Raw genomic sequence first — 25,921 nt, forward strand, 5'->3', positions numbered from 1 at the left:
CATCTTGCCAGTAGCTTGGATGCACACAGAGTACACCTCAATAACTAATGAATCATATTTTGTAAACCATACAGTGTACAACAGTAAAAGGACGCTAAAATTCAGTAGAAATACAAAAGAAATGCTTTTGTAGTAAACTGTGATGTAGTACTAATGTCAATTCTTAAAAGCATGTCTCTTTTATACACACTGAAGTATGAGAATACTGTACTTGTTATAAGAATCATGATATGTGACACACTGTCGAGCTAAAAGAGCCATTTTATTTGTTGGAAAAAAGATGTTGTAAAGTATTATTTTGCAAAAAAACTGAATAGAACCAACCCATAAAGAAAATACACACTAAACTCCTGGAAACCAAAAGACTCTGGGCAACATACCTCAAGAGGTTGGTTTCCTTTTGAAAGAATGTCAAGCAAATCAGCAGGTGAAACAAAGTAGAATCTAGGAAATGCTAGTCTTTTTGTTTCAAGATATTCGGCTAATGCTTTTTCGCATTTACTTAATCTAAAAAAATAGATTTAATAATAATGAATTAGAAAAAAGATGTTCTATGGTGTATATAAATTGTACACATATGCATTTAAGAAATAGCAGTTCCAAATGGGATTAGTATGTATTTTTTTACAACTAACAAGAAGTGCTTTAATATGCACAAATATCAGAGGTATATAGGCACTCAATTTTCTGACGTCATGACAAACTAATTCTTAATAGCTAACGCTTACCTCGCTTGTATATCTTCAAGTTTCTCATAAAGACCAGCTTTGGTGCAGCATGTAACAACATTCGGTGTTCTCGCTGCATCAATAGCAAGTTCCTAAAATTGTTTTAATTATGCAATGAAAACAAAAACGCAATCAATGGTAAAACAATATTTTTTTACAAAAGAAACCTTAAAGTCGGCGTCTACTCCATCAAATCTTGCAGAATCTTCTGGCAACTGTGACCTGATGTCATCAGAGCCAATGAAAATACTTTCTAAATGTGACCATGCACGCTGTACTTCCATCCAAATTGTGATAACAACATCAACAGTGGATAACTGTTTTTGCCAGGTGGAGACTTCTTTTAAAAAATGGGCAATATACTTGGACGTCATTAAATTTTGAAGTTGAACCTAAGCAAAAAAAACTGATATTAAGTTACTTGATTGATAGCTTTCATACATAAGACAAGGGACAGTGTTTTTTAATTAGAACAAAACAAGCAGTATATAACAACACTATACCTTCGACTACAGAATTAAAAAAAAAGAAATACATAATTGCCAACAGTGTTAACAAGTGAGTGTGGTGGTATTAGGCAATGTGAATATCTTTATTTTTCTTTGATATAGGTAATTGTCTTTCCATAAAAGCTTGATTAAGCACCAACTTCAAATAAGTGACCACCCGTTTTAGTAATTTTTATTAAGTGCCTCTCTTGAAGAAGCGCTTTTTCGAATATTTTGGAAAATAGAAAAAATAATCTCTTACTCAAAACAGCTTTCTTCTTAAAATCATTTACAACATGAAATTTCATGTCAAAATGTTTATACCGTGATTTCTCTTTTTAGCCCCTGGGGGCTTATTAAATTCTGGAGGTTTTAGACGGGGAGCTCAATAGAAGGGGAGCTAAATAAAGGAAGGGGGGCTAAATAAATAATAGAATTTTAAACAAAATCTCTTTTTCAAATTAATACATAATGTTAACTTCATCTGTTTCATTATCATATGGTCAGAGACAATTGGAAGGTGAGCTTGTAGTGCTTGGAACATACCACAGATATTTTGCAAACAAAACTTTGAGAAGAAAAAATTTAAAACTGCAGCATATGGATATCGTTGTATGCGACGTTAAATCAACGAATAATATCGAATTTCTTTGACTACTATAACTTTTTTTATTTTATTTTATTTTTTTGGGGGTGGGGGCTTAATAAAGGGGGGGGGGTAAATAAAGAGAGGGGGCTAAAAAGAGGAATTACGGTATCTATCTTCCATTTTAAGAAGTTCATTAAAAAGAAAGCTCTAGCACAAAAAATTAGATTTATTTTGTAACCCCCTCTTGAGTAAGCACCCACACCAAAAGTCAAAATTTTAAATAAGCACCTCGAGTATTTACAGTATTTGTCAACATTTTCAACGTTACAGCACAACATCAGTGGATTAGACCTTACACTTTAAATAAAATTACACTTTTAAGTTTGAGGCCAAATTACATTGAAACAAGTGGAAATAACTGGCATCGATATCCGCCTGAGTATCTAGGGGCCATCTGAGACCATATCTCAGACAACTTATCTGTAGAGCTGGAACAATCTATCCGTTTTAGAAGCAATAAGTAGTTGTTACCTTATCAGTGTTTTACTCACTACACAATGGAAGATATTGGTCAAAATATAATTAGTTTTTTCATCCTAATTCCTTTCCTAAGCTGCCTTTATAATTCTGTACTTTCTGAAAGAGCTTACATAAAATCAATCCTTCTTCGTGTTCAAAGAAATAGGTCTTAGAATTTAGCTAACATTATGAAGGATTATGACATTGTATGTTACATGCTAAGGAAAATTGCTGATTCTTTGTAAAACAAATATAAGTATGGCGTTGATTGGTGATGTGTGATGTGTGATGTTTGTTATTGATTCCAGTTGGTCAATGCAGGAAGACATGAAAACAATAACGACAGCAGTATCTTGAGAAACTCCAGAAGGGGAAGGTTTTGCAATTGTCAAATGAATGTTCCTGAATTAAAAATAATTGCTTGGAAATTAAATTTTTATCTTGTTTGAGACGAAATTTTTTCTTCTCCAAACATGGCATTATGATACCTATTTAGGAAAAGGCTATTATCAAGGAGACACAAAAATGCAGTTTTATTGAGAAGGAAGATTAATTAAAATTACACGAGCTTTCCTTGAGCCAAATTTTTTGTTTGAAAAAAACCATACATAAAAGCTTACGAACAGACTAAAGGTGAAAAGGAAAGTATCAACACTGACATAACATTTCAGTAAACGTCAGAGAATGAATAGACATTAGTTTGCCGTAAGCTCGAATCTAAAAAAACTACGTAAATGAATATGCGACTTTTTAACGACACAATTTGAGACAGAAAAATATGAGTAGCTTATCGCTGACGTCATTAAAATTTATTTCTATAAATGCTTGCCTCTTTAATTAATTGGGTATTTCCACAAGTTAATCAAAGAGTCTAAGTACAGTGAGCCTGTGTGTGTGGTCTAAGCAATTTTTAATTCATGGAAGACAATACACAACGTCAATTAGTTAGACGTTACTAATATTGCAATTAAATTCACAAAAGCCATTGTATTGCATCTTTGAGGCTAATTAACTTAGAAATGAGTGGCAAATCCACTTATTTTGTCCCTGCGTGGACCATTGGCAACGCGAGACGAATTTTAGATTTGCTAAAGCTGCCCACCCAGTTCAGGATCAATAGCACGTCATTAAAAACATTTAAACCTCGATATCCCTGTAACTGTCTGTCAAAAGCGCACCTTCCTATACATGCTTCACAAGATAATACAAACCAACTAATAACAAACCCAATTTTGGTTTTGCATAGGTTATTGCTTACACCATTAAAACTTAATTTTTTAATGTTTGTATTCCTGAATGAAGTAGATTTCCCCCCAAGTCATTTAAATCATCCAAAATACTAGAAAACATGGCAGAATACACCTGCAATAAATGCTTACCTTATTTTAGTACTTCCTAAAAATTCTATTTTAATCATTTAGCTACTTGTATTAGCATCTCAGAGGAAAAAAAAGCGAAAAAATCAAAGTATAACAGTATAATGTAAAAAAATTAGCATAATATCAAACCTGGTTATCTTCAAGAGTTTCAATCAGTTCTTCACTAGGTTTTAACAGAGATATTTTTGTACGATAGTGCTGTTCATACTCGATTTCCATCACCGACCACGTGTTATTTAATTCAGCCAACACTTTTTCCATGCTTAACTCTTTCGTAGCTTTGTCTACAATATTTCGAACTTCTTCTTCAAAATTATGAAGATTTAATGCCAGTAGGTCTGCAAGACAAGTGTCTTCATCCATTAAAAATTGGACCTTAAAAATTTAAGATCATATAATTTGACCAGCAATAAAAAAATATGTGAACAGTAAGACAATGTATCCAAATATAATTTAGTTAAGCTGTTTTTACACTAAGGTCACTTTAAAAACCCTTTTTTTGAAGCCTTAAATCTTACTTCAGATAAGTTTTCCCAAATGGACTCAAACTTGGCATAGTGTTGTAGTATGTCATAAAAAAAAATGTCAAGATTCTCTGTGGTGTAACCAGAAGCTTGAATATTGTCCAAAATACTACTATCTGCTTAAAATTAATTTCACAAAAAAAATTCACGTCGGAAACAGCCAAATAAATTTTATAACTAGTTGTGACCTACTTCATAAGATGAAATCTGTTTTTTCTTAATTTTCAGGTAAAAATAAAAATAGGAAAAAATCAGATTCGTCATATGTTAAAACTTAATTCAACGAGTCTCTAGATACAGTAGTATTATGGTGTCAATTTTTAAATTCCATCTCAATTCTAACATAAATTATCATATTTTCCAGATACATTTATGAAAATTTAAGGCGTAGTTTAGATGAAATAGCCAGTAAATTTTGGCACCCTTGTGTCTAACAGTTAATAAAGAATTCATTATCATAGGTATGCAATGTAGGGAAAAAGAATAACGTGAATCTCCCTAGGGTTATGCTTATTCATTAACTTAAGAAAACTAGCTTGTCCTTTTGTAAATTTAGAGTTGAGAAATTCTTATCATCCACACAAAACATCCTAACAGGACGTTTTCACATCTGGTCCCTTTTTTTAAACAAAACAAATTTGCACAATTCTTCATGTCTTACTTTGCAACCATTTTCTTCTTGTTTTTCAACTTTAAGTTATACCATTATTTTTACATTCAGATCTGACTTTCAAGGTATAAATATTGCTTTAAATTGCTTTTAAAAAACATTGTTTTAAGTGGCAGTAATAATCTTTATGCTAAATTAGTAGCTTCAGGATAAAAACGTGCAAATTACAGAGCAAAGGGTAGGTATGCATGTAGATATATGAGCCCTCTAGTAGTTGAAATTTATTCTTATTTATCCAATTTAATGGGTTGCAGTGCTATTTCTAGGAAAACTTACTAAAAATACTATCTGCAAAAGTAAAAACTTTGTTATGTAAAAAAACTTCAGGTGTAAAAACCTGGAAGTGGAAGGTTACATTTTCATTTATTTTTAAAAGCTACAGCAAAATAATTATAAAATTCTGCGAATAAAAAGATTTTCCTTGATAAAATAAAGTTAAATCTCTTTTGATATGTTAGATATTATATTTGGATCAAAAGTATAATAAAGACAATATACAATTATTTGACTGAATATTATAGGTTGTAGTTCGTAAATAAGCCCTCATATGTTCATCCTTACTTTAGAAAAATCACTTGGATAAATGGTGAAAATTTTTGAAGTATTTTTCAACTCTAATTTTTGTTTGATTTGCATCAAGAAAAGCTTTCCTTTTTTAACTGTAAGCTTAGAAAACTAACATGAAGTTTATTTCACACGACCATGTCTTACTTACCTTAGTTGCTTGCATGAGCTGTTCCCAATGCCTTTCTCGTATAGCTGGATTTTGCAGTTCACCAACAGCTCGCAGAGAGGTCATCATATTCTTAACAGTGGAATCCAAACCATTGAAAGCATCCCATGCCCTCATTTCTTTGTCAAGTGAACGGATGTCTTTCACAAATTTCTTACAATCCATTTCCATATTTTCAACGTCAATGTCAAACCTGAAAAATACAAGCGAAAGTATGGCAGACTTGAGGTGGGGCTCAACACAAAATCAATAAGAATAGAATGAAATATAACACTGCAAAAAATACTTGGATAAAATATACACACCATAAAGTTTTTTTCCAGTCATGAATACTGCTTAAAACAAGTCCAATCATATCCCAAAGCATTTTGAGCATGATCACCTCTCTACGACATGCTTTCAGTTGTTTAAAATCAGGTATGTTTACTTCAAACAGGCCGGCTGATTCAGAAAGTGCGGCCATTTCATTTTCGAGTTCAGCTGTTCTTGCATGCCACTAAAGGATTAATTAGATTAATATATTAAAATAAAGATTAATCTGCTTTCCAGAAAAATCAAGCTTTACGAAAATTACAACATTACCATATCAATACGATTGTACACATCATCGGAAGCGAAAGATAATGGAGCTGTCTTACGAAACTCTTCTCTAAATTCATGTTGTCGAACCTAAAGAAATAGGGCCAGATTCATATTATATATGGCTGAAGAACGTCTGTTATTTTAGAAGTGCTAGTTATTTTTGCAGCTACAAAAACAATCTTAAACTGAAAAAAATATTTTTTCTTTGGTTACCTGCATTGTTTTGGAAATACAAGTTTTTAAGAACAAACAATAGATAAAGAAATTTGTGGCTTTCATATGCCAATTAAATTAACCAAGTTAATGACTTTGAATTAAGCTTATAGCGGTTTTGTCAAATCCAATTTTACCCTTTTTTCCATGATTATTACGAAATAATTGTTCTTTATTTGTGTCTGAATAACATAAAACAGATGCTCACTCATTTTTAACACTTTAGAAACGGTTTTTTTTAAAAAGACATAAAACGGCTTTTAAGAGGTTTTAAGAGGAGGCCCTTGTAGCTTTAAATCTGTTTTGTTACTCAAACACAAAACCATTTCATGTGGTCATAATGTGAATGTAAAAAAAGACTCATACATCAAAAGCAGTACACTTTCTCCTGATAATAGATACTTCTGTTGCTTGTAAGGGGGCAACATGCTGTTTAACTGTCTGTCCAATCTTTTTAGTGTTATTCCATTTCTCAGGTAGTTCCTGCAAATAAATATATAATGCCGTAAAGAAAAAGTATTTCCTTTCATAAAAGCTGGCATAATTAAGTGTAAAAAAATCAAATAAAATACCTGGAGAAGGGAGTGAGTTTCTTCACTGAGCTCTTGATCATATAATTTCAGCAATTCAATGGATTGCTTGAGTGGTTCAAATAAAGCATCGGTTGATGCTGACCTGTCTTTAACAGCCATTAAGTGTCCCATACATTCAACAAGACCATCGTAGTCTCCTTCTTCAACTGGTTTCGTTAGACCAGCATCTGCTGTTTTAATGAAGCCTGCTAAATCTTGTAAACTAGATCATAGATGACAAGACATTAATTTACCTTTACTCTTTATGTACCTTGATAACTTCCAAGCACGTTTAAGATGTAACAAAGTATAAATATTGCAAGCAACACCAATAATCAGTAGAAGAAAAAGGTGCATTTACAATTTTCACTCCTCTGACAAATAGAACAAAAGTTTAAATTTATAAAGTTCATATAAAGTTTCTTTGACTTTTATCAATACAGAAACAACTGCCACCTAAATCACCTCAGACTGTCAATATATAACTCAAAACACCTCCTGAAAAGCTTTTAACTTCCTATACATATAATGGCTAACGGTGATTCTTTTTTCAACTTTATTTCATAACAAGTATAATCTTATTCCATCCAGCATAAAGACATTTATCGGCAAATCTTGGTGCAGCGAGAAACTGATGTAAATAAATTATTGGTAAAACAAAATTACCTGTTGGTAACATGATCAATAAGATGCTGCTTAAACATAAAACTCCATCGTTTAACAATGTTAAGCAGTGCTTGCTTAAAAGGTTTGGCATCCACTCTAAACCAGCAATCAAACACGCAGACAGCATTAATTTCCTCCACTTGAGCGTAAATTTTTTCATAAGTATCAATCTAAATAAAAAAGTCTCTTTCTTATTAAAAATAAATTTGGGATGTACAAAAGGTATTGTAATTTCATTTCTTTGATGTCATTGGACAATTTATTAAAAGGATAAAAAAATTATCAAGAGAGGGACAAATTTTTCTACCTGTTCCTTAAACTGTTCTAAAGTTGGAGCACATTCAGGAACACTTTCTTCAGCGTGTTGCTCAATTTCTTCAGGAGTAAGTACATGGCCATACAAAAGAAATTGTTGCATAAACTCGTGTCGATCGTCAACCCAAAGGTATTCGTAAACATTAAAAGAATTTCTATATTCTGATGCTTTGTTCATGACATTAGAAACACGATCTAAAATTTCCTGACGCATTTCTGACAATTCATCAACTTCTTCCATATCAGGCTGCAAAAAATTAAGTAATACTCAAGTACAACTACTTTTTAAAGAGTCGCAAACAGTGTCCTAATTAGGGTAGTAACCTTAATCCATAGTGTGCAAAGGGGTTAATTCTACATATAAATGTTTCTTTCTCCATACACCACAATACCACATATATACCAGAAAAAACACTTTTTATAAAGGAGTGCACAAGATAATAAGTCAAATAAATGATATTTATAAAATTCCAATACCTATAGAATACATGCGTTTTACATTCAGTTATTTATTTTTACCTATATTGTCAATTTCCACCTAAAGTTTCAATAAGTCTCTGCAATACACACTGCTTCAAAAGATGATAATCACAGAAGAAGAAAAGTAGTTGCAAATGCACTTTACAGGTCTTTTCACCATATATATATAATTTAGTTAAGTAGGACCATTATTTGCCAAATTAATCTTAAGGATGTGGAAAAAATATAAATGATTATAAAAAATTTTAGGGTGTGCCAAAAAGTATATTTTAGTTAATTGCCAAATAAAATCAGAAGCAAATTTTGAACTTTAAGACCTCACCATATCTTATCATAGTCAATTTACACATAGCAAAAAATCCAAATTTCTTGTATATATAGGGCTACAAAGAAATGCAGAAATTGTTAAATAAAGAAATATAAAACAGAGGGAAACAATTACAGCAAATAGATGAGAGAGAAAAAACATACCAGGTAATTTTCATGATCATAGTGATAAGCAAGACGCTTCACTAACACTGACTGTTGGTATACGTCACTTAGTAAATCTTCAATTAGATCAAAAAATCCACCATTTGAATTAAAATCTAATGATGGCACAAACACCATGTCAGGTGCTTGAAGTTCAAGTCTAGCTTCAAAAAGTGGAAATAGACATTGTTTTACATCAGTGCTGTTGAGAAAATATGTCAATGAGCAGAGTATGCATTGAAAAAAACCCTCCACAACCATTTCATCAAGGTATTCTATGTATGCTTTCCAATTATTTGTTTCAACATTAGCTCCAAAGAAGGTGGCATTTTCAGAGACAAGCGCTGAGATTTTTTCGCCACCTTCTGTGACAACAGCATATCGTCTTTTCATTGTACTTTCTTTCTCCTAAAAGTTGAGGTAAATAAAGCCACAAAACATTAGGTAGACATTAACTGACTAATCACAGTATCAGTACAAGTTAGGTGATAATAATTGTAATTTTTAAATTAAAAAAAACTAATTTGATAAGTTACCTCAATGTTAAGCAGTGTATCTTTTTTTCCATCTTTTCTATCATACAAAGCTGATAAACTCCATTTAGCCATTAAAGCATTCATCATTTCCACATTAGTTTTGGCAGATTGAACATTTTTTTCTAACACATGGACCATATCACGAGTCTGTTCAACATACTCCCATATACCTTTATAATAAAAAATAGAAGTTTTGTGAAAGATACATACCTCCAAGGTGAGAAACTTTTACAGAAAAAGATTTAGAGTAAAAACTTAGATTTCTCTGACAGTTTCTTCTTTAAAACAAACCAAAGTTTTTGAAGAAGAAATACAAAATTCTTCATTCCGCAGAAAGCTTTTTCTGCAAAAAATGAGAAAGTCAATTTCCAAAACACCAGAGAGTGTCTTCTATAACAAAGCTATGGTGAAATTTCTTTTCTCAGAGTCTAAATAAGTTTATTGGTAATACATAATAAAAGATATCTAAAAAACAGTATTTGTTTCAGATTAAAATTTTTTCAAGTCAAAGACAAAAATGTTATTTTACCGTCACTGTTCCAATTTAAGTCATTCTCAGCACGTTTCAACTGTTCATCAATATTCATTAATTGGCACTCTATTAAAGGATACTCAACATCAAGAACTGTACTACGAATCTTGTTGTACCATGCAACAATAAGATCAAGATTGGCACAGTATCTATGAAACTCTTCATTTCGAGAAAACACTTTAGTTGCACTGTCTGGAATGGATTCTAGAGATTCATTTTCAGCCATTTGTAAGTATTTAACTTCTCGCAAAACAGCTACCAACTAAAAAGATTTCATCAATACACATCAAAATATGAAAAGTGTGACAATTTTAAAAATCCAGCAAGTCAGATTATGAGAAATTAATGTAAACGGTTACACAGTTTTGAACTACACCTAAGCATGCTGGAAATGCCAACCCTTGGTCAGAGTTTTGTATTGCAAGTCTTAATGGAACTATTTGTCCTTCAACATTTACAACTAATACAATAGTATACCATAACTGAAAATAATGTTTTTGCACTGCTGGTGTAACCACCAAAATAACATAGTAACAAATTAAAAAAGGTTCTTGTTAAAACTAGCTTACAACTAGCTTAAAACTTGCTTAGGCAGTTATTAGTCAAAATGATAGAAGGGACAACTCACAAAATTAGGAAGAACAAAATCATAAAACATTATCTTGGTAGATCATAAAAATGAAAATGTTCCTGTAGTTTGTTTTAAAACAAAAAAAATTTTTACTAAAAAATTATTAAGTCAATTGAAGTCATTATTTATAATATACAATGAATTATTTAAGTAACAAAAAGTGGTCTTACATCGGGCTCAAAGTTGACTGTAATCAACTTAGATTTTTCATCACGAACTATTAACGGTTTATCCAAGTTTTGCTTTGATACATCGTCAACACCAGAAGTCCAAGATGCATATATTTTTTCTTCATAGCTGATAGAAAAAAATAGCTATACACAAACAAACTTATTTAATCTGATGGTGGTATATTGATAAAAAAATGCAACAGCAAAATTATTCATATAGGCATAGGTACTTATATGTATACACACCATCCGGATAAACTATCTGAGTTCATCACTAACATATTACCGCATGTAGTGTAGCGGGTTCGTCTGCGGCTCTCAGTTCTGAGGACTGCGGATTGAATCCCGCTCACTGCTTGTCAGTATGTTAGTGATGAACTAGTTCTTCTTCAATATAGCAAAATTATTTATAGACAAAAATCAAGTAAAAAGTTAAATTAAAGTATCTGAAAAAATCTTGAACAAAATACCTATTTAACAAGTTGTTCATTTCTTCATATTTGCTAAAAATTACTTTTGCACCAGGAGTTTCAAGTATCCTAAGAATTTAAGAAAGTTATATTATTTCTTTGGAATAGTCGTCATCCTGTGAAAAAGTCTGTAGGTTCGTCACTCAGCAAAAAGATACTCTGTGCACGGCCACTTTGAAAAGATAAATGGCAGCTTCTCTTATTGATGCAAAGAAGAACTATTTTCTTAGTAATACCCAAGCCTATCAATAAAAAAATAACACCTGAACAATAAATCGCTTGCCCAACGTTATAAAAATTTAGACTGGGCGAGCAATCTGAATAAATAGAATAATTTTATAAATGCAAATTATATTACATAATCATTTTTATTTGTTTTTTTTTATATATATTTGAGGTGGTTTTAATGTAAATAATAAGAAAGATAACATTGGTTTCCATGTGAGATGAATTGATATTGGTCAGCCAAACAAAATTTTTGTGGAATAGGGAGAGCAATTAATGGCTCAGCTATTTTCTCATTTCTTACAATTAGGCAGTGTCTGCGTAACCAAGAACGATTGCTCTCTCCTTATTGACAGGTTTGAGTACCTAACCTAAATAACGTCACCAACATTCAAATAGAGTACATACAGTACTAAAGTTTAACAAAGCAAAGCAGAAGAATGTACCATATGAAAAAGCGATAACTTTTCACATTAGCTACATAAATCACTGAAATGATATATGTTTTTAAAAATTACCTTGGACTAACAGACATTTTTAAATTATTAACTGGAGTTTGGTATCGCAGTCGCAATTGTTGTGCCCAACGCAATGTACCGGCTACAACAGGCATATTTTTTCCAGAAGCTAATTGGTCATTATTCTCAACCTCCAGTGCCATTTTATTATCAAATACAATCTTTGCTTTATCAAGTTCCACTTCCACCATTTTTAACAGCACAGGGTATTTAGTCTCAAAATCACAATTAATCATAGGACGATCCAACAAGGAACCAAATATATCAATGAGCTTAAAAATAGATTAAAGAGATATGTGACAAGGTTGAATATGACATCCAGAATTATTCAGTTAGGCTTGTAATATTTGATGATATGCAGTGGAGTTAAACATTAACAAAACATAAATAATTTTAACGTTTAATTTCAGCCTTTCAAACTTGTCCTTATCAACATCCCACTCTACTTTCAAGCAAAGAAATAGAATTATTTATGTTTCATACATTATTATAGTAATGTTTTATGTTTTGCAAACAAAGAGGTTAATACCTTGTGAATGGGATATATGTAATTCAAGTTCTTCGAGGGCAAACAAATTATTGTAAAACAGAAGTAAACAATTTCATTTTTCAATTTCTTTTAACAAACCTTAAAAGAAGCTTCTACACCAGAGCAATCATCAAATGCTTTGTTGATAATGGCTGCTAAACGACTGTCTAAATCATTAATATGATGACGGAAGTCAACATAATCTTTTATAAATGCCTAAAAAAAGAAGTGAAAGAGGTATAATTTCAGAATAATTTGTCAAAATTTCACATGTAATCTACAACACACTGATTAAAAAGCACCTATCTATACATTTAAAATGATCCAGAACAAAATAATTATACCCTCTATAAGTTTATTTTATTGGAATCAGACTCTAATTAAGTTGAAGGTCAAATTATGACTTTGTTTAAAAAACATAAGATTTTCGCCAATTATTACTATACAAAATTTCTATACTCACAGTATGGAACACTATGAGATCTTTAGAAACTCCAGAAAGATGAATGAAGAAAATGAGTATTTTGATAAGAAACTTTACATGTTTAAAAAATCCATTGCTATGGATTCAAAATTAATACATGCATAGCTTCATTAGATATAAGTTAAAAAATCAGATGGTTTGATATTAAAACAGGCATAAATGATAAATCTGTATTTAAGTCGCTGGTGTTTTGTCCACAAGATGTAAATTTTCAGTTTTTCACCTGAGACATATTGTAAGAAGGTTGATTAGGTTTAAATAAAAAGCTTAGTCATGTAAATTTATAAAACGTGACCTTAAAGGCACTCTCATTTACACCACACCATTACTTTTTTGTATTTTTATTCAAAAATGGTAATTAAAACTTTCTTCAAGTAACCGTTTGGTGCAAAATAATACCCTTCAATCAAACCCTTGTTTAAACATTCAAGAGTCTGAACACCAGCTTAGAATCCAGAAAATCAACACAATTAAACTAAATTAGCACACCTTGTTTTGGGCATCAAGAGAATCATATGTGCTGTTAGCAAACAAAGTAAAATATTCTTGAAATTCATCAAATATTTGAACAACATCATGACTAAGTATTCTGCCTTTCATGCCACCAATCTCAACTTTCTCTAGTTTACTGAATTCTATCGCAGTTGCAAAAACATCCTTAAAAAACAAATAAAAGCATATCATAAAGGCCTCAGCATATCAGACAACAATACACTTTTTTACAATACAGATCCTTTTTAGAAAACTGTTTCCGAGATTACTTTCCTTAAAAAAATTGAGAAATGCCCTCTGGCAAACTCAAAACAAAAAAAGGTTTTAAACTCAAATTTTAGGAGAATTCCTGAAGAAACTTCCAAATAATGCTACTTTTGGAGGTGATTGGCGGAGTTTCACAAAATGGCAAGAAATAAAAGCGTATCTTTCTTCAAATGAAAATAGGGTAAAAATTTCTTATATACTTATATTACGCACCTGAACTAAGTTAAGCCTCTTAATAAATTGGTCATATCTTGTGAAAACCAGATCACTTGAAAACTCCCACTTCTTAAACGAAATATCAGGCTTAAAAAACGTTTGAATTTGGTTACGTGTGTTTTCAAACTGATCTTTGTATTCTTTAAGAGCACGAATAGTTATTTCAACTTTCTCCATGCTTTCTTCAGACTCACCCTTGAATATTTCTGCAGGGTCCAAGTAATTCCTAGCCTAAGATAAAGAAAATAAGAAAAACTTGTAATGTCAATTCAGCCATAACATTTCTAGAATCAATATAAGAACGGTATACTTGAATGTAATTTAATTGTAATTTTTAGAGATTTCCGACATGGTTTATAGAAATAATTGCTTTTAAAAAGAGCTGATCAGTTCTTAAAAAATAAGAATCCAGCAAGAATTTTTTTTACAAATATATACAAAACTTTTTGTGCATCATGGTCAACTTGAATACACTTTAAACAGTTAAAAAATCCTGCTAATATAGTTTTTTATCGAAGGAAGAAATATTAAGAAATGCTGAAGAGATTGTTAGCTGTTTCACAGAATCAATAAACAATTTGACTACTGTGTAAATGAATGTTCATAAGAAAGAATCTCAAGAAAGAATCTCAAGAAAGAACTCTGATTATGATAATACACCTACCAATTCTATCAACATATTTCCAATCTCCTGTAAAAGAACTACAATTCTACCAGGCTTACAATAATGTTTTGAATTTCCCCACAGCAAACCAATATTATGCAGAAGTGGAGGTAAAAACATATGCATCTCGGGGACTTCAGCTTGCTCAAGATCCTCAATATGTCTTCTTACAGGCTTTAAATGCATGTTGATATCTCTGGCTTCATCAAGTGCTAAAAAATAAACAATATGAACAATATGATTCAACTACAACTTCATATATATAAAAACAGGTTGTCAACCGGTGGAAAAATCCATGGGGGTTGCCTGTGCTTTATATATCGCATTTCGACAGATGGCGGTTATTGTTATAGAGACTCTTGTCCTTGTTGTATAATACTAATCATTCTCCTTCTACAAGTTTTGTGTTCCAAAATAAGTTTTCATGTGCTTAACTGATAGCTTTGCATATGCATTGTTATCAAATTAGGGATCGTCTCCATGATTGTTTCAAAAATAATCGTTTCAATTCATATAATACTAATAGTAATACAACTAAATTTGATCATACAAAAAATGTGTTGTTGTATACTTACATTCTCATATTACACTATAAGAAAGTATCACATTAATAAATCATGTTCTGTTTAATCTAAATTGCGTACATATTTGCCAGATACGGTGGCATATTTGTGCCGCCTCAACTTACGTTAAAATTTATTTTGTTTTCACGTTATAACTCAAGTTTTAAGTATAACTTAAGTTATGAGTTAAAACTCAAGTTATAATCTAAAAACATCTTTAAAGTTGTATAAAAATGCCACCATAGCCAGATGTATTGCTTTGTAAAATAGTAAAATTTTTTGTTTGCATAAACATTTTGTTTCGTATGCATGTATCTACTGAACAGCGGTTTTGGTGCACGAGAAGCTTAAAATTCAAAATTTATTATCAAAATACAATGCAAATGCAATCGGGCAAGACTTTTTATGCTATTTTATTATCAAAGATAAAAAATGCATGTAAAGTGTTTAAACACTAAATCGAATACCTAATAATTCTATGCCTTATAAAAATTGTTAAATACAACACCTCACTAGAAACTACTTTATGATGTCATGCAAAATGGGAATTTATGGTTTAAAATCTTTCACAGATTTTTAAAAAATTATATATAAATTCCTGCAAAACCTTCCCAGTTATTTCATAATAAAACTAACTTGTTAAAGAGACACAAACAACCCAAATCCTTAATTTCATCAACTTTTTTTGATTTTTATATCATTTGAAAGCTTAAATTTTATAGAATATTCTATTTTAAACAAACAAATGTATATACTTTTCAACAGAAACAATAATAAACGCCAAAATATAAAATAACAAACATTTTCTTCTCAATTCTTTTTATTAAAGTTTTAATGTTAAGAACAGACACAATTTTTGCTTGATGCACCATACATTTTAGGCTAACAGGTATTATGACTATGAAAATAAAACAAAACTATTTATGTTCTGCTTATACTGAGCTGTGAAACAGTTTCTTTGTTTTTTTCTTAAAAATAAATTGTTAAGATTTTATGGGGGTAAAAAAGTACAACAGAGAAGCACAAAAAGCAAGTTTGTGATATAACTTCAGAACTAGACCTTAATGCAAAACAGAGACATCTTAGTATTCAACAGGCGTTTTATTATTTCAGTGTAGTAGTTCAAATGGTGTGATTCTTATGTGATAAGTTTTATATGCATGTACCTTGTAGGCTCAAGATAAAAATGGTGTTCAAAATTTTTTACATCTACAAAGTTTATTATTTTACTAGTGGATAAGCCTGTTGAAAAATTCACTTAGGCAGACGGACAATAAAAAATATATAGGATGTTTTAGCAATTTAATGCTTTTAGGAATGAATAACAAAATTTATTTTCAGGACATCTCTTTTTCCATTGCCTGTGTATTGTGTTTGTACAGGATCATGTACTTTCATTGAATGGTTAAGAAGATAGAGGTGTTTAGAAATTAGTTTAGCCGGTGCCTTTATTGTGTAGAACTTAAACAGCTGATGAAAATACTGTATAGGATCATACATTTTTGAGAAAACAGTGAAAGAAATATTTAGGTTTGATTTTTTTTGATTTTGATAATGTCAGCAAAGATCTGGTGCATTTACAAAATTAATTAGAATTTATTTAGAAAGTAATGCTTTCATATTGCAGTTTAGAAAACAACAACAGCACTCGCAACATGGATAATAGGTGTTTTATGTATCCACAAGCTGTTTTGAGATGCAATTTCAGACAAATTAAAAAAAAAAATTTATATTAGATTATACATATACTAGTAGAATAATTCATGGATAGAAAAAAATTAAAAAATAATAGTTACAGAAAAATAGTATTTACAGAATTAAAATTTTGATGATGTCATCAAAATCCAGTTCTTATGAAACAGAAAACTTATTAAAAAAAGTTGCTAGTCTGTTGGGACTATTGGGTACATCTTAAAATGCTGATCAAGATAATTATAACATCATGTGGTTTAGATAAACAGCTAAAAGTTAACAAGGTTTAACGATTTTTAAAACATTAGCAAAGACCTGATGTGTAAAATGTACCCTCATTACCTAATACAGCTTCTTTATACATCTTAACAAAAGCTATGTAGTAGCTGCTGTCAGTTCGTCTCAACAATTCAGCCATTTTTTGAACTTTTACATGGCGAAGCTAAGAATAGAAAATCAGCATTTTAAATAAAAATTATGCACATTCTAAAAAAGGTTAGCCATTTTTAATCTTTTACATCGATATGTTTAGAATAGAAAAAAACAATATATTTCATTTTTAACGGAATGCACAAGTCGTTTTTAACATTTTTCACTACATTGAAACGTGTTTACAATATAGATATGGGCTTTTAAACCAATATAGATATGGGCTTTTAAACCTCTTACTAGGTTTTCACAACTATTAAAAAATTTTTACCTGATCAAAAATGCTTTCCAAATTTACAACTCGAGCTTTCCAGAAATCTAACTCCACCAACGGGTTTGGATTTAACCCTTCCAAAAGTGGTTGTGCTGAACTTTGTTTCAAAACCTTTGAGATTTGATGAGTCCAATCAATTACTACCGATTCAATGCTATGAATTAGGTTGCGATCCACTCCCTCGTATTCAAAACTAAAATAAAAATCCATTACATGAAGCACATGAAAAAGAGTGTGAAAGAAAACACATTTTAACAATTTTACTTACACAGCTTAACCAATTAGTTATCGTTTCTGTATTTAAAACTATTGAGGCTAAAATCACATATCTAAAAATAATGTGATTTTAGCCTCAATTTTCAAAGTCAATACAAAAATGTAAATTAGCACTGGTATTGGTCCACAATAAGGCAAAAGGCGTAACGCCTTTAGGCATTTTAAAAAAGAGGAAGGAAAAAAGTTAACACAATGAAAATAAATATTAGTTATAGGTAATGTAAGTTCCAATGATTAGGATATAGTTAGATCATTGTTACATTTGTAATGCATAGTTTTTGACAAATCACTTTGTCAAATCAAAGCACAATTGTGCACAAAATGATGGATGAATTAATTGCAGACAACAATCATTTTGCATGAATATTGTTTCAACAAAAAAAAACATGGTGTCAGGTGAGAAAGTGACAACTGTCTAAGAATTTTATGTCTTACACATATGTCTTACCAACATTGAATCTGACTTAAAGGGACTAAGTCTAACACTTATAATAAAAAATCACTATTAGATAATGATTTTGATGATGGCAAGAAAAAAAATCCTTAGTTGTGAGTTCATAATCATCTCTTTCAGTAGTGACTAATAACAAGTTGGGCTTGAAAATGTTAGGTGAGCATTTTTTTTGAAACAATGTTGCAATAAACAGTGTCTATTATTTCAACTGGTTTGTACGGAAGTTTCTTTTTTTATAATAATTTAACAGATATGCATATCTTATATGCATAACAATGTTCCAGATATCCTGTATTTTAGTTTCATGCATTTTTTACAATTAACAGCTTTCACTGTAAACCAATGCTCTTTTTACCAGATTGTGTAACTTAATGACGAACAACTGCTTAAAGGTGCTTATGAGTTTGTTGAGCAAATGCTAATAAAATACTATTAAATTGGTAAAAATGCTTCTTGTGTGCATACTCAGGATTTACATTAAAAAAGCAAAATCCATGCTAAGGAATCTTTAAAAGAAAAAAAAATGGAATTATCAAATCCACCAGTCATCATCATCATTAGCAGCATTTTGTCCATTTTCTATGCTGGCATGGATTAAACGGGGTATATTAATGGCCTTCTTCCAATGATCCAGAATGTGTTTTAAACTCAAATTCTTCTACATCAAGTCTGTCCTCAACACCTTCTGCCAAGTCTTTTTCTTGGTCTCTGGGCTTTGTCCCAGAAACTATGAAGCCTTGACACTTTATCAAATTATCTTTCTCTGTTCTTTTCAAGTGCCCCAACCAACTTAAGGTGACGGTATACCCTTTGAGCATGGTTTTTTTAAATCGTGATTTTTTCAGTGATAGTTAATCAAAGTTTTTTCATTCATACATCACCAAAAAGCATTTTTAAACACCTATCAAATGGTATAAAAATAATTTGAAACTTTTTAACTCGTGAAAAGTACAGAGACATTTTTGAAACATACCCTGCCTTCAAAAAAGTGACTTCATTTACAAAACTACTTCGTTTCCAAATCTCATTCGATGTTCTTTAGAATTGTGATAGATGTATGTAAAAACAATTTTTTAATTATTTTCCACAAAGTCCCCGTTTTTTTATTTATTTTACTTTTTCTTAAAAGAACATTTTTTAACTTAAACTTTCGTTTTTAAGATGTAATATCTAGAGATTCGTTGATTTTTTGAAAATAAAAAAGAAATCGCTTTTAGATAAACACATTGGCTTCAGCACAGTAGCACACTCCCTTGTAGACCTTCTGTAGTTTTGTAAAAGAGATTTAAAATGAAATATATATGGTATAAAAAAAAAAAACACTGCGAAAAAGTGTTAAAGTTTTTTTAAAATATCTCACCTTTCAAGCATACTCATGATGATGGTGATACTCTCAAACTTCGAGGCAATGAATATTCAGAAGGTTGTCTTTTTAAATTTTATTATTCGCAAAGAGGTGACTGAGAATACCATAGAAATAGAACTTTCTAAGTCGTTTAACATTTTTCTGTGACTTGCAGAAACAGAACAAGACGGCATACGTTTTTAGAACTGAAAGATTTGAGGTGATATTTTTTTCAGATAGTCATTTCTTTTCGGAAAGGCAATAAAATTTATTTCTAAAAATAAATACACAAGAGGATGATAAGTGTTAAAAACATTCACTCTTAACTCTATTTGAGATGTGGAAGACCAATCAGAAAAAAAAGTAGTTATTTGGATAAAGTCAATATTCCTTTTCGAAAAATAAATAAATAGTTTCACCATTGGAAAGATCATAGTTCTTTAGTGGAAATGGCTAATAAAAAAAATTGATTTTTTGATACAATAAAGGTATATATATCGTGACCTTAACCATCTTATCTGGATAACATCTCTAATACTATGAATACTTCATCATAATCTTAGGTCATCCTGACTCTTTTTATCTTTTAAACTGGTGTTACTATTCTAATATTATTGCTGCTTCACTGTCTCATTAACATACAACGTTAAACTTTTTTTACAAGCCTCATACAACCTACCTTTTCCCTCGACAAAACCCTGCTAGTCAACAAAGGAAGTAAATCACTAAACTTTTCCCTAGCAGAATCGACCCTGCATATCACATCGCATATTGTTGTGTATAATCTCACATTTGCAACTCTTACATACAAACAAGAAGCTAGGTTATTCGCAATCCTGCCAACTTTGCAAGACTACTATTTAACTACAAGGTCACACAGGATCATGAGTCTAGATTTTAAGCACTGCTGGTGGTCAATAAATCAAAGGTGCTTTTGTAAACAACTGTACAAATTTTAGTTGAAAGTTTATATGAGTAAAAATATTCATTTAGGGCCGCATTTCACAAGTTTTTTTTACAACTGTACCTGCCAAGATTCACGATTTATTTGAGAAAGACATTTGATATACTGCGTATTGTTCACTCTAAACTCATCATCATCATCAACATTCTTGGCTTAACATCCGTTTTCCATGCTAGCATGGGTTAGACGGGGTATATTAATGACCCTCTTCCAATCTAATCTAAACTGTGTTAGATCTAAATTCAACTTCCTCTTCATCAAGTCTGTCCTTATAACCTCCTGCCAAAGTCTCTACACTTTCTTACCCAATTATACCCCTCCATTCTTTCCATAAACTCTTAACTTTGAACGAAAATTTAGAAAGGTATTATAAAGGTATAATGGCAGAAGTGGCTCAAATTTCATCCTATAATTATAATGGAACCCAGAATCTTTTACACTTGAAAAAGAAAAGCTAAAAAGAAACTGTCGCTTTATTTTTGACTAATATATAGGGAAAGAATTAATCAGTTAAAAAGATGAAAGCAAGAATTTAAAGGGTACCTATGCTGTTTTTTGGTTTAGGATAAATTTTTCTTGTTGTGTGCTGGCTTTCTTAAAAATGATGCTGTCTTTTTCATTGTTTCTTTGAAATTACATAGATTATTCATTGATTCGTCTCAGGATAGATTTACCTGTCACATTGTCAGAGCAACAACAATTACACTGATTACAAGAAGTTTATTTAAGTTGGATGTTAAAAACTTATAATAGTCTTTTTTAAGGACCTTAAACCTTAATATGTTTTTGCGCCAATAAAAAGAGGCAAATGAAATGGCTATTTTGATATGTCTAAACAGATTTCTACAATATACTTTATAGAACATATACCATTGTGTATAATCAGCCAATGAATACAATGGTGGAAAATTAGTATTAGGTAAAGACACATTTTATATTTTTGCTACGAAATAACAAGAAAATGTCCAACACGTATTTTTCTCCACCTATGTCACAGGTCGTTTTTTTGGCTTTTATTATTTTGCATGAAATTTTGCACTGAAAGTAAAGCAAGTAAAATGGTACAGCAAATTACTGTAGCCTATGCAACATTTTAAAATTTCTGCTGCATGGTGTAAAGTTAAACCTAGAAAACATGGCCAATCTGGGGACTTAAAAAAGTAGTTGTCTTATAAAACACCTCTGTAACATAGCCACCCTCTGCAGTGGCTGTCTTAGCTTTCTTTCCATTAAGCCTATACTAGAACTTTCCATGCAAGAAACCGTTTCAAATTATGCAAGCAGTGGGATCTTAAAGTTATGCAAAAATGTAATGTAAATGTAAATGCTTTACTACACATTCGTTTTGTAGGAGAACAGTTAGAGACGATTGTTACCAGGAACTCCAAACATGATGACTAAATGTTTACATACAGTGACTCTCCCCATCTGAACTTACTTTTTTACATTTCTAAAATAATAGCGTGGCAATATTTATTTTTCAGCTGATCATGTACAGATGTTATACACTATGATTTGGAATAAAGGAACAGGCTTGAAAAAAACTTAATTTTATTGGTGTTTCAACATCAAAGATGCTGTTTTTCGCTGATTCGAGCCCTAGGTCAAAAAAAATTTCTTAAGTTTGAAAGAAAATTATAATTGTTTTAGGAAAAAAACACTCTAATCGCCACATGTGCTCAAAAATATCCCAAACAAAGCTTACTTTTTGTCTTCAAAATATTTTGCGTTTGCCACCATATGTTTTTTCAAAATTAACAGTTTCTTCTGGAAATGATTGTTCTTTTCATGGCACTTGTATACAGTTCCAAGATGGCTGCTAATGAAGACGCTTATATGGTTCTGTTGAACTTAACAGTGTTGATGAAATGGTGGAATATTCTTCTAACATTGATTATCATGATGTTCATTAAAACGTTAAAAATGGCTGAATGAATATTTGAAAGAAGACTCAATAAAAAAAAAAGGAAATAGACAGGGTGGAAAATGAGGATAAGTTAGCGAATAGCAACGATGATAGCAAAAGATAATACAACAATCTGCAATCTGGTGTAGTTGCAACAACTGTTCTGTTATACCGTTGGTAATAGAATTAAAATACTGTATTAAATGTGATAATAAGATAGATAGTAAGTTAAACAGCATTACTTGTATTGCATAATATGAGTAATTTAAAACACTGTGCTTGAAAAAAATTGTTTTCAATCTTAACACTACTTTTATATCATCCCGAAAGAAAAATTGGTTAAATAAAGTTAAAAAATACAAAACAATAGTTACACAAATGCTTTTCAAAAGAAATGCATATTTTTGCTAGAATTTTAATATCTCGAACAAGTAAGCTACCTTCTAAAGGAGACAGGCTTTGCTGTTGAACCTTACTTACTTAGTTTACACCCTAGATAAAACGAGAAAACTTTTACCTATTCTAGGTAAATACATCAAAAAGCAAAAAAAATACATAAGATCGCCAAAATTCTACTACTTAAATAAAACTGTGTTATACATTATAAAGTCAAAAGTTACAAGGCAAAACATATAAAAAATTTAAAGTAATTCATAATACTAGTTATAATTTTTTTTTTACATCGAATTGTAAATAGTTTTGCTATCAAACTGCCTTTCTATAGTATAGGGTGAGAATACTGCTTACAGCCCTGTGAATTCATGTCAGGATTACGCATTGACAACCTTAAAGAAAACTTATTATAAAAACTTATTTATAATCTAGGCAAAGCTGATCTTGTTTTAAAGGATGTGGAAAAAATATTTTGATAAAGAGGTGAGAAAAAATACATTGTTTGTCGTAGACAATTCACTTTATTTTAATTTGTCACGTAGAATCCGCATCTTAAATTATTTCAAACTTTGAAAAATTGACTCTGCTGCTCTAAGGGCAACAAAGTCAAAGTTGTTTAATGAATAGAAAGAATAATAGGTATGCAAAACATATTAGTTAAAGTAATTTTTTAATTTAAATCTCCAGAGTAAGGTAGAATATAACTTGCAGACTACAGTGCCTTTAAATCGGCTTCAACAACTTCATTTTCGTTGTAAATGGCAAAAATTTTGCTGGCCTTGGAGTTTCAGAACTTTAAATACACAGAGTTGGCTTAAATAAAGCAAAATAAATAAGATGAAGTAAACACATAATACATTCACTGCAAGTCGATCTATATCATTCAAATTCCTACCATGGTAGCACTTACCATATCAAAACATTCTTGCAAGATTAGATGGTTGGTACAATTATTTTATTTATAAAAAAATCAAGACATACTCATTATTATTATGATCGCTTTCTTGTTGTATTTTTTCTGAACCAACTGGAAGTGGTAGAAGTGTACGTCCTTTAACTTGTCCAGCAATAACAAACACATTATTTTTTAGCTGATGTACATGTCGTAAGACATCTTGAGACACCACTGCAGGCCAGCTTTCGTGATTTTTCTCATTGGATAAAAGAGGAACCAGTATCTATAATAAAATAACAAGTTGTGTGAAATATACAAGACACTCTTTTCATAAAATTCATTAATATAGAAATTATTTCCTGACTCAATTAAAGGTATTGAAGATACACTAGATTTTGATGTTTTAGTTACAGGCAATTGAAAATGTATTTTCAAAAAAACTTAAGCAAAGGTGGGAACAATATAAAATGCCAAATTAAATATTACAACAATAAAGTGTTAAAGATTGTTGTCCGTATCGAAAAATATCAAACCAAACATAGGAACAGTTACACACTCTTAATTATTTTTGTGGGTTATAATCATAATTTATATAAATTGACTTTATAGAGGTACACTGCTCTATACAGAAAGCATGTAAAGAAATCTCAGAATAATTTAGGAGTAAAATTTTATTATTATTATTATTATTATTTTATTATCATTATTAGTTGATAAAGACCTGTGGAAAAATCCACTTCGGCAATAGGACATTGAAAAAGTTGGTTGTTTAAGACGTTTTGCTGACGTCAGCATTGCAAATCCAAAAAAAATTGGTGAAATTTAGTTTATTTGTTGCCTGTAACATGTAGAGGTTGAAACATTGATCAAAATAATGTATAGGATCATATCTTTTCTACGAACGACTAAGAACATAATAAATCCCGCTCACTGCTTGGCAGCGTGCTCACTGCTTGACAGTGTGTTAGTGATGAACAAAGTAGTTCTTCTTCAATATGACTTACACGCATTATACTCGCCCGTCATGATCAGAGGTCTGATCGGGATGAAGCATTCTCTGTTGAGAATGAAATACGGATGTGTTATGATAAATATTCACCTATATGTATACACACCATCCGGATAAACTATCTGAGTTCATCACTAACATATTGCCGCACGTAGTGTAGTGGGTTCGTCTGCGGCTCCCAGTTCTGGGGACCGCGGATCGAATCCAGCTCACTGCTTGGCAGTGTGTTAGTGATGAACAAAGTAGTTCTTCTTCAATATAACATAATAAGGGTTTAAAAATTTTGCTGACGTCAGCAATGGCTTGTTAAAACGCGAAAAGTTTGTTTCAGAAATTTATATCCCTGTTACCTTCATAGTATAGACCTTGAAAGGATGATCAAAAAAATGTATAGGATCATGTACTTTTGACAAACGGTTGCAGAGATATTGGGCTTTAAAGGTTTTTTGATGACGTCATCAACCCGTCCTTTCCGAAACGGATTGGGGAACCAGGTTTTGGAAAATTGCCTAAATTGGTCCTAGGTGCTCCCTAGTTACCTACGCGGTGAAAAATCATTGACGTCACCACCTAGTTTCCAAGTTATTTGGCCTCAAAGTTGTAAGTGCACTGTAATGACTTCATTAATTTAATATAGGATATTGACGTTAAAGTAGCGTTATTGACGTCGCACCGTAACGTCAGAAAATTTAACATATTAGACATAAGTTTTTCGGCGACATCAAAGGAAAATGACGATATCCACTTTGCCTGTTACAAACAGACAGACACAGTCTCTGTATTATTATAAGAGATACTACAGTTCACGTTATGATCTTTTAGTTCAACAAGCAAATTTTTAGATCATTTTCCCACTGCTAAGCAAAGTAAAATGACATCTAAATATAAATGCAGAGGATCGAACGTTTGTAAGAATTAACCAAGCAGAACTAAGATGTTTGTTAATGGTATAGCACTAAACATCTCCTGGAATTATATAACAGTTGCTCCCCTACCCATTAAATCTAGGGAAGTCAATACAACAATTTGTTTAAATGCTTGTCACATTCTGCACTGGT

General features: G+C 31.1%; 1 protein-coding gene across 1 annotated transcript in view; it reads right to left on the reverse strand.

Annotated features, from left to right (window-relative positions):
- The window catches only part of LOC130648403 (dynein beta chain, ciliary-like), a 52,403-nt gene that overhangs the window by 18,435 nt on the left and 8,047 nt on the right, over window positions 1–25,921 (reverse strand). The window contains exons 2-25 of the mRNA XM_057454451.1: window positions 23,941–24,137; window positions 17,619–17,814; window positions 17,261–17,360; window positions 14,664–14,875; window positions 13,997–14,230; window positions 13,514–13,681; window positions 12,640–12,756; window positions 12,012–12,283; window positions 11,269–11,337; window positions 10,799–10,925; window positions 9,995–10,259; window positions 9,466–9,635; window positions 8,930–9,337; window positions 7,971–8,225; window positions 7,664–7,833; window positions 6,998–7,220; window positions 6,792–6,908; window positions 6,213–6,299; window positions 5,936–6,126; window positions 5,613–5,823; window positions 3,833–4,078; window positions 896–1,120; window positions 729–820; window positions 381–507 (exon numbers count right to left, since the gene is read on the reverse strand). Of these exons, the coding sequence (XP_057310434.1) occupies window positions 381–507; window positions 729–820; window positions 896–1,120; window positions 3,833–4,078; window positions 5,613–5,823; window positions 5,936–6,126; window positions 6,213–6,299; window positions 6,792–6,908; window positions 6,998–7,220; window positions 7,664–7,833; window positions 7,971–8,225; window positions 8,930–9,337; window positions 9,466–9,635; window positions 9,995–10,259; window positions 10,799–10,925; window positions 11,269–11,337; window positions 12,012–12,283; window positions 12,640–12,756; window positions 13,514–13,681; window positions 13,997–14,230; window positions 14,664–14,875; window positions 17,261–17,360; window positions 17,619–17,814; window positions 23,941–24,137 (4,479 nt within the window). The remainder of the gene's footprint in view (window positions 1–380; window positions 508–728; window positions 821–895; window positions 1,121–3,832; window positions 4,079–5,612; window positions 5,824–5,935; window positions 6,127–6,212; window positions 6,300–6,791; window positions 6,909–6,997; window positions 7,221–7,663; window positions 7,834–7,970; window positions 8,226–8,929; window positions 9,338–9,465; window positions 9,636–9,994; window positions 10,260–10,798; window positions 10,926–11,268; window positions 11,338–12,011; window positions 12,284–12,639; window positions 12,757–13,513; window positions 13,682–13,996; window positions 14,231–14,663; window positions 14,876–17,260; window positions 17,361–17,618; window positions 17,815–23,940; window positions 24,138–25,921) is intronic.

This window comes from Hydractinia symbiolongicarpus, chromosome 7 (assembly GCF_029227915.1).
Source record: "Hydractinia symbiolongicarpus strain clone_291-10 chromosome 7, HSymV2.1, whole genome shotgun sequence".
Lineage (NCBI taxonomy): Eukaryota > Metazoa > Cnidaria > Hydrozoa > Anthoathecata > Hydractiniidae > Hydractinia > Hydractinia symbiolongicarpus.